General features: G+C 60.9%; 1 protein-coding gene across 4 annotated transcripts in view; it reads left to right on the forward strand.

Moving 5' to 3' along the window:
• Positions 1-9,316, forward strand: part of RORC (RAR related orphan receptor C) — a 42,933-nt gene that overhangs the window by 4,291 nt on the left and 29,326 nt on the right. For 3 of the 4 annotated variants that reach the window (XM_006036229.3, XM_025192508.1, XM_025192506.1), the window contains exon 2: positions 6,841-6,870. In XM_006036229.3, the coding sequence (XP_006036291.1) occupies positions 6,852-6,870 (19 nt within the window). In that variant the 5' untranslated portion in view covers positions 6,841-6,851. Of the gene's footprint in view, positions 1-6,247; positions 6,306-6,840; positions 6,871-9,316 lie in introns of those variants that run through there. The other variant, XM_006036228.3, reaches the window with a different exon arrangement.

Consider the following 9,316-nt stretch of genomic DNA (forward strand, 5'->3'; position numbering starts at 1 on the left):
GGAAGGGCGGGGTGGTAATTCCCAGCTTTGCCACTGACTCCCTGAATGACCCAGGGCCTGTCACTTCATCCTCCCAGCCTGCACCCCTCTGCCCCATGGATGGGGATAAAGATCCTTTGGCTGCTGTCTTATATGTGCAGACTGTGAGCTCTGGGAGGCCCTGAATCAGTGCTTGGTGGCCTGGGGCCTTTGTTGCAGCTAGGCCAGAAGTTTCCAGGGGACATGAGTCCAGAAGGCACCTCCTGAGCCATGGATCCCAGATCCCGACTGTTAGCAGCATGATATCTGGCCAGCCGAGCGCTCTCTCCATCTGGCTTCCAACCCATGTTTGTTCCTGGCCAGCTTCTACCCATTTCTCCCAGCGTTCCAGGAACTTGTTCTCCCAGGTTTCTAATTGGAAAACCTGTCAGAACAGAGCAGTTTCTGGAGCAGCCTGCTGGTTTGGGGAACACTTTTTTCCTGGAGAGACACCCCAGTGGGCTAGAAGTGCCCCACAAAGTAGGCAAGCCAGGGTTGTATCCCAGACCCGCCTGCCTGGAGATTTGAACCTGCATCTCTGCCTTCCACCTCACAGCAATCCCCACTGCACAGTGCCCCCTCAGTGCCAGCCCACCCCCCCAGCTAAGATTGGGGTGTCCCCTCAGTGCCAGGGCTCCCCCAGGCTGGGATCAGAGTGTGCCCTCAGTGCCTGCCCCCCCCCCGGCTGGGATTGGGGTGCCCCCTCAGTGCCAGGGTCCCTCCCAAGCTAAGATCGGGGTGCTTTCTTAGTGCCTGCCCCTCCAGGCTGGGATTGGGATGCCCGCTCAGTGAATGGTTTCAGGCTTATGAGAGCACAGGAATAGCAGGTGAATGCCCCAATCTCTGCAAAGTGCCCTCTGTACTCAATATGTGTCGCTGGACGTTGCCACCAATGTGGCTTTCTGTGTCACCACACCGGCCATGCCTGCCATTCCTGCCGTGGCCCCGTGACCTGCAGCCAGGTCGAGCGCTCCTAATTGCCACCCTGCCTTGCCATGGCGGGCTCCTCCCTGGGCATAGGGGCAGCTGCCGGGCACCTGCATGCATGTATCGGGCTTTATGTAATGCTGGGCTGGGCTGGGGTGCTCACCACCACGAGTGCCATGGCTTCTGCACCTAGGGGGCTAGAGGCCAGCTCTCATCTCTGCGGGGCCCCGAGCCTGTCACAGCTCCTCTCTCTGGGCCTCGGCTCTGCCGTTTGGGACAGGATCAGGCCTCGTTACGTGTCTGTGCCCCGGCTGCTGTGTCAGGCCTGTCTGAGGGTAGGTGCTAGGCTTGGCCTAATGGGTCTTGGCCTGGATATGCCCTTCATGGGATCTCGGCTGCATGTGTGAGGGACTCGGATGAGCACTTGGCAGTCCCCAGCTGCTGTTGGGGTGGAGCAGGACGCCAGGGCCTCGTCCGCTCAAACACATTTGCTCATTCACGAGGAGCAGTAGTACTCTTATCCAGCTGAGAGAGGAGGGTCCGAACCCACCTGCTGCAGGGGAAGTCTCTGAAGGGCTGGTTGCCAGCTCCGCCGTGCCAGGCGCTGTGCCAATGCAAACAGACAGTCCCTGTCCCAAGGCCGTCAGCTCGCTGCTCCTGCCCTGTCCCCTCTCTGCCTGCAGGCCTCGGGCAGAGAGGGTGTGGGGACCCCATGAGCATCATCAAAGGCCTTGCCAGGGTGGGCACCTGTCCCCTGGCTCTGTTATGCAGCCACCCCTGTCCCACCCAAGAAGCAGCTGCATTTCAGTGAGAGGCCCCTGTGGGTCCCCATATCTCTGGCAGGGGTGGGAGGTCCCTGTCAAACAGCCCCCAGCTCCTCCCCGAGAAGAGTCCGCATCTCCCTGTCCTTGTCTTCAAACTCCTGGCTCCCTCCCCAGAGACAGCAGCGTCTTGGGGAACAGGCCACCTCCACGCCTCACCCCAGAAGTGGGCGCATCACAGTGCCAGGCCAGGGACCCATGGCTGATTTTACTTTTTTTTTAGGTCTTTTGAGAGCATATCAGTCTCTCTAGGGTTTCTGCCCCGGTCCCTCCCTGGTTGTTTGTACTGTTAGGGGCTAGTTTTGCCTCACAGCACGGCTTTGCTTGGGGCCCGGGCCATGGCCGTGGCATGTTATGGGCGACCCAGCGCCATGGCCCAGTCCAGCCAGGCCTGTGCAGGGACCTGGGCCCCACAGGGAGGAGACTATCATCCCTCTCTCTGTCTAGCAACTGTTTTCCTGCTAACGCAGGGTTTTTCCCTTGGCCCTTTTGCATTCCAGTGGCTGTGGGGGTCTCGGAGGGTGGCGCTGGCCGGGGGGAGGGGGCCAGAGGGCTCTGGGGGGCGGGACGGGCCTTGTGGCCTGGTCCCCCCTCCCGCAACTCTGCTCTCCCCTGCGCCGGCCACTGTGTGCGCCGGCCCCCGCCAGCCTCCGGCGCTGGGCCCGGGCCGGCGGCCAAGCGGGAGCCAGTTATGTAACGTGGAGTTCAGGCGAGGCGAAGGCAGGGCCCGGCTGCGCCGCCCCCCGGCCTCACGTCAACCCTGTGCCGGCCCAGTGCAGGGGGAGCCCAGTCTGTGAGAGGGGAGCCCCCAGCTGAGATCAGGCACCCGGCCAGTGCCAGGCGCCCCCAAGCTGAGATTGGGGTGCCCCTCCAGTGCCTGCCCCCCCCCCACGTTGAGATTGGAGAGCACCCTCAGTGTTGGCACCCCCAGCTGTGATTGGGGTGCCCCCGCAATACCAGCCCCCCCAGGCTGAGATCGGGGTGCACTTCAATGCCTGGCCCCCCAGGCTGGGATTGGGGTGCACCCTCAGTGTTGGCACCCCCAGGCTGAGATTGGGGTGTTCCCTCAGTGCCAGGGCCCCCCAGGCTGGGTTTGGGGTGCCCCCTCAGTACCAGTGGTCCCTCCAGGTTGAGATTGGGGTGCCACTGGATGCCTGGATCCCCAGGGTGAGATTGGGTTGCCTTCTCAGTGTCAGGGCCCCCCCTAGGCTGAGACTGAGTTGCCTCCTCTGTGCCTACCCCCTGAGATTGGGGTACCCCCCAGCTGAGATTGGGGTGCCCCCTCAGTCCCTCCCCCCATGGCTGAGATTGGGGTGCTCCCTCAGTGCCTGCCCCCTTGGCTGAGATGGGGGTGCCCCCTCAGTGCCAGGGTCCCCCCCGGCTGAGGTGGGGTGCACCTCAGTGCCAGAGCTCCACACTGGTGCTGGCGCACAGCCCTTGCCCTGGCAGCTTGCTCTTCAGACAGGGGCAGGGGATGGCAGCCCTGTGAGCCTGGCAGCCCAGGGCAGTGGCGGAGCCAGCCCCAGAACCCAGGCGTCCGATGGTCCCATGGCTGGGACGAGACCCCCTTGGAGCCCCCACAGCCCTACCCCGGCCCCTCTGGGAAACCCACATTTTCTGTGCCTCTTGCCCTGGGGTATCTGTGCACAAGGTGCCCACAGGTCTGGGGGACTCATTCCCCCCCCAGTGCAAGGCTTGTGTATCAGGTCCCACCACCCCCTTCCTTGTGGAGACTGGGCCCATGGCAGCTCCAAGAGGCAAGGAACTGCGTCTGGCGCTGTATCTCGCTTCCCGGGGCCCACCCCTGCCCCAGTCCCAGGGCACTGCGGGGGGGGGTGTTGTGTTAAGGCAAAGGGTGGAAATAGCAAAGCAGATTAGGGGGTCAGGGAGCTCCCACAGAGGTAATTAGTGCCCTGGCGGTAGGTTCTGGGTGCAGCACCCACTAATCTGGTGGATTTTTACATGGGGGTTGGTAATTAAATCCTTCATTGCATCCAGTGCTCATAGGCTGGCGGGGGCTGGCAGCTGGTATTTGGTCCTGCATCAATGTCCTGCTGCCTCTTTTTTCTCGCTCTCCCCAAGGGCTGTGGGGTGGGGGGCACAGCCCAGGGCAGGGGGCTGCGGGTTGGGGTGGAGGGGGCCCGGAGCTGGGATATCTGGGCCTGCATCTCACTCCTGCCCTGCAGCCTCAGCTATCCCAGCCCCGGGGTGGCGTCCATGTGCTGGGGCATCCTCCTGGCCCATGGCGCTGTCCCGGGGGCTGGGGAGCTGGTGCTGCTTGGTGATGCTCAGGTAGGGTGGGCTTTTGCTCTGTGGCCCTGAGCACTCTCCCCTAAGGATGGCCCTGCACCCACTGGCAGGCCTGGCTCTGCTGGGAGGGGGCCGCTGGGGTCCAGGGCTGAGAGCAGGGCGGCCAGGTCTCCTGGGCTCTGTTCCCAGCTGCAGGAGGGAAGTGGAGTCCAGTGGTTAGCGTGGGGTGGGGCCAGGGCTCCTGCCAACTCTTTCTAGGGCTCTTTCTCCCCGCCAGCCCAGTTTCTCCTCTTCTTTCAGGATGAGCGGGCAGGGCGGGCAGTTTCTCCCAAGGGGAGGCACCCGGCTGCCTGCCATGTGCGCCTGACTTCCGCATGCCCGGCCTGCCAGGCAGGTCGGACGGGCGGCATTACATAACCCGCTGACAGCCGCCACGAGGAGCTGAGTCAATATTGATCCTGCCAAGGCTCAACGCCTCTCGCGAGGCCTGGCACTGATGGGCCGCCATGGGGAGGGGGCTGTGGGGCAGGGTCTTGGGTGCCTGCTGGGGTCCCCCCTGCTCAGGTGGGGGGGCCTAGAAGAGCATAACCCCTCATACCCTCCCCTGCCATCTGGCCTGAAGGGATGTGCCCAGGGTCATGTAGGGGTATCAGTGGCAGAGCAAGGACTTGAACCCCAGCCCCCTGGGATGGTGCCCATTGACACCTCCCCTTGTTAGTCTCTAAAGAGAACGATGTGGCAACCCTTTCCCTCAAAAGCAAGCGCCCTGATGGGTTTTAACAAAATCCAGTATTTTCCCCCATAAAATCCTTTGCTTTTTAAATCTAACTTCCTGCTTTCCCCTGCCAGGGTGCAGCTGGGATTTTAGGCTAGATCCCCTCCCTCTTCCACCTTGCCACTTTCCCACCCGTCCTTCACCTACGAGGCCTGTCACCCACTTTCCATCTGCTCCTGGTGCCCTCTGCCCACCGGGCACCAAATTGGTGCTTGCTCTCCCCAGGCATCAGTTTGGGTCACTCTCCCTACAGCTTTGTGAAAGTAGCAAAGATCTTTCCACAAGCAAAAGTCCTTGAAACACTCCCTCTGCCATCCCAGACTGGGAGAATCTCCCTCCTGGCCCAGTTTTCTGGGATGCAGAGCTGTGATGGATGTCCAAGCCTCTGCTATTCCTTTGGATACAAGCCTCCATCACTCCCCACCACCCTCCACGCAGGTCTCTTCGTTTGATTTGCAAAATGAATTTCTCTACCCCCCACAAATCCCGTCTCTGCCGTTACTCTGGAGATCCAAGGCCCCGTGGGTCATTCGGAAGCATCTAGGGGTTTTCAGTGGAGTGTCGGTGCCCAGTGGGTTGCCCATTGAGAAATTTTTGCTCAGTAATTTCTGAATGACTCATTATTGATCTGAAGGAAGCAGCAAGGACAGTTGCTGTATTGTTCCAAGTATAAATTGACCCCTACATATAAGTCAATCCACCAGTTCTGGGTTCAGTTTGAGGAAGAGTGTCTTGTTCCCCATCAAAATACAAAGCAGTCGCTGCAGGTACCCCTCTTGCCTCCATAAACCCACCCAGGAGAATTGAATGCTTGAGGGAAAGGACCCAGAGGGTGAAAGGCACTAGCTGTACTGAAATAGAAACTGCACGGGAAATGCTTCCAGCTCGGTGTTTTATTGCGTGGGCAAAAAAAGCTGCAAGTGTTGAAGTCAAGATCATTGGGGCTGGCTGTGGGTCAGTCCTGAGTGTAAATAGAAGGTGGTTTTTATGGGATGTTTTATGCGGGGGCAGGTCAAAGCACCACTATCGGAAAAATACAGTAATGACTCCTCTCACATGGACCAGAGGTGTTTTTGGCCCTCGCAAGGTTTCCAGTAGAAATATCCATTGCCATGGAGAAAATGCAGGCGGGTTCCTTAAATGAGGCCAAAAAGAACCTCTCTATAGGCATATAAACCCAATGGAGCAGGGCAGGTGTTAGACAAAAGAAGATGTTTGTCAGTCATCCAGTCGGGATTTTGCAGCCAGGAGTTGTAAAAGAGCTGGCTGAGGCATGCTGCAGGCGTGGATGGCCTATCTGAGGGCACTGGAGGCAGTTTGCAAGGCCAGGGAGAGCACTGAGGCAGTGGCGAGATTTAACGAGGGTGACCTGGGTAATTACAGACCCCAAGCAAGGCTGTGGAATGGCCTTGATTAGTAGGGACTGGAAAGGAGGGAATGTAGTTAACACCCATCAGGAGGCCTTTACGGGAAGGAGCTTGTCCCGGAACTGGATTGAGCTCTTTTCTGGCAAGGTGACAAGCATGGCTGAGAGGCAATAGGGTTTGCGGACATGAGCAGGTACCACGGTTATGTGGTATGCCCCAACTGGATTGCAGCCTGTGGGCTCTGATGGGGGTGCATCCAGGGATGGGGCCCTAGCTGTGCGGGCAGCAGCATGGCCTGGCATTGCTCTGTGGGCACCATCGTGTGTGCCAGCGCCCGCAGTAGGAGAGGCGGTGAACTGGGAGCCAGGACTCAGTTCTGGAGGTGGGCGGGGGAGAGGAGTGTCTTCCAGCAGGGCAGCGCCTGGTGAGGAGCCAGGACTCCTGGGTTTTTCTGACTCTGCAGGGGGCAGGGAGTAGTACCTGAGAGGATGGCGTGTGAGTAGGGGGTTAGGCACTGGGTCTGGGGTGACGCAGGGAAAGTCCCCTCCCTGGTGCCTCAGTTTCCCCATCTCTGCAAGGGGCATTTGACCTTCTTTGCAAAGTGCTTTGAATCATGTGGCAAGCAGTAGGGGGCTCTGGGGTCTCCTGGCACATTCTCACTCCATCTCTCTCTTTCTTGCAGGTCTGGCTGCCATGAAGAAGACCCACACATGTGAGTACCCAGTCCCTGCCCCTATGGGCCCCACAGCCATGTCCACCATGGGATCCCGGCAGAGCTCAGCCCAGCCTGGCCCCATTGCCCTTCCCTTCCCACCTCCTACCCCCCCACCCCCACCCCATTACCTGCAGAGCAGGGGCAGCAGCCCCGAGCGGGCTGAGCAAGGGGGCCAGGACTCCTGGGTTCCCACTGGGACAGCACTGGGCCACCACCTTCTACTTCTGCATGGGACAGTGGGCACCTGGCAGGGAGGGATGAGGAATCCCTCCATCATGCTCCCCCGCTGCCGGCTCATCTACACAGTTAATCCAGATTCACCTGGATTTGCAGTGCCAGCTCTAAACTATGTTCAGCCCCCCTCTAAAAGGCAACTCTGAGCCTATTTATGAAAAGTTAATATGGGATCTGTGCTGCCTGGCCTGGCCGGGTGGTTTATGGGGCTGTTTGCTGGTAAACAGGGCAGGTGATGGCTGTAAAGGGTGCAGGAGCATCATGGTAACACTTTTTCTCCTTCTGGCAGTGCACAGTCCTCTTTCCATTTTGCTTTAACATATCCATGTGCCGATTGACCTAGCACTGGCCGGCTGTGGGGAGGGGACTTCAGCCTGGCAGTGGGGCGGGGAGGGTTTCAGGGTCCAGGCTGCTCTGGGTCCTGTGAATGGACACCCAGGGACTTTGGAGGCTGTGCTGAGGCCCTTCCTGAGCCTGGCTGGCGCACAGGGATTTATTAGGCAATGGAGCAATGTGGTGTTGACAGCCTGACGTGTCAGGGCAGGGGCTGGGGCCGGACGGGGCAGCCGGCGCTGGGGGGGGGCCGGGCGCCGTCGGGACCAGCCGGTGCTGGGGAGAGGCAGTTCATGGAGCTCCTGGCTCCAGCCCCAGAGCTTCCAGAGAGGGTTCCTGCCATCCTGCTGCAGCCCAGGGGTCTCTGGGGTTTGTGAGCAGCCAGCGCATGATCCCAGGTCCTTCCTGACCCCATCCTGAAAGCCCTGGAGCATGAGGGTGAGACCAAACGGCAGCAGCCCGCTGCCTCCCTCTAGTGGCAGCAGCATGCGGGGCCCGCTGGGAGCCCGGGTGCCTCCAAACACGGCTGCTCATGCATGGAGATGACGTGGGCTGTGGGTGCAGTCTCTGTAGGTGACCCCCTCCCCCAAGAGGCGGGAGGGAGGCCAAGAAGGCGCTTTCAGGATTGGGCCCTCACTAGAAGAAAACCCAGCTGTGGGGGGTTGTTGGGGGGAAAGCTGTGTTGCCCCCTGGTGGCTGCCCCTGGGCATTACGGGGTCCTGCCACCCCAGAGACACCAGTTGAGGCATTTAGGGCCTGTCTCCTTTCACTTGTGGGGGACTGGCTGCTCTTCTAGGTGAGACGCACCACTTGTCTCAGCAAAGGGCAGGAGGGGAAACCGAGGCAGAGAGGCTCGTGCCCAGAACCCAGGTGTCCTGATCAGTGCTGCACCCACGTGGCTGTGGCTGGAGCAGCAACGCCCACCAGCCCTGGGGTGCTAGGCACTGTACGTCCGTGTCCTCGCTGCCCCACAGCTCCTGCAGGTACTGCCGTCGCTTGGGGGGTGAGGGGGACCCCGCTTTCCCTGGGGGCTGGGCTGAACGCAGCCCTGCTGTGCCCAGGGTAGAAGCTGAGTCTCTGGTGGGCAGCACCAGCGCTGCGGTGAGCAGCGGGTTTGGTGTTGACAGCGCTGCGGTTGGGACATCCTGAGGTGTGAACACTTGGGGAAGGGGGAGCCGGGCCTCCACAGCCCACCTGCTGCATGAGCGGCAGCAGCCCCCCCGCACCTGGCCACAGAGCCCTGGGTGCAGCTGTGCCTGGGCTGAGCTGGGTGCCAGGGAGCTGCTGGCATGGGGCAAGTCTGGAATTGGGGGGAATGTTAGGGACCCAGCAGCCTCCAGAGCTGCCCCTCTGCAAGCTGTCCAGGCTGCAGTGATGGGCCTCTGGCTTCCCAGGCCTCTCTGGGGGCTGGCAGAGGTGGGACAGGAAGGCATGAGTGCCTGGTGGGGTCTCACAGGCACCAACCTGACCCCCCCCCCCCCCCCCCCCCCCCCCTACAAACAAGACCGCCCCGCTCGCTCGGGTGGTCTGTGTTGGCATGGAGTGGCCCTGGCTCTACCTAGGAGCCCTGCAGACTTCCTCCCAGTCCCTGGGGTAGGATTGGGCCCCAGCACCATCTGGAAACCACGAAGCACAGATGCGGGGGGAACCGCAAGGCTTTCCACGCAGCTGTGCGAGCCTGGCAGGGGAGAGGGCAGAGATCCCCCCCACACCCAGATTTGTGGGGCTGGGGTCACTGCCCCCCAGCTTAGCTCCCCAATTGATGCCAGTGAACAGGCAGGCCTGCCTAGTGGTCAGAGGAGGCCTCTGGCTGCCAGGACTCTCAGTTCTCTTTTCCTCCTGGGCAGCCAACAGGAAAGGGAGGGGGGGCGGCCCG

Source organism: Alligator sinensis, unplaced genomic scaffold, assembly GCF_000455745.1.
Source record: "Alligator sinensis unplaced genomic scaffold, ASM45574v1 scaffold880_2, whole genome shotgun sequence".
Lineage (NCBI taxonomy): Eukaryota > Metazoa > Chordata > Crocodylia > Alligatoridae > Alligator > Alligator sinensis.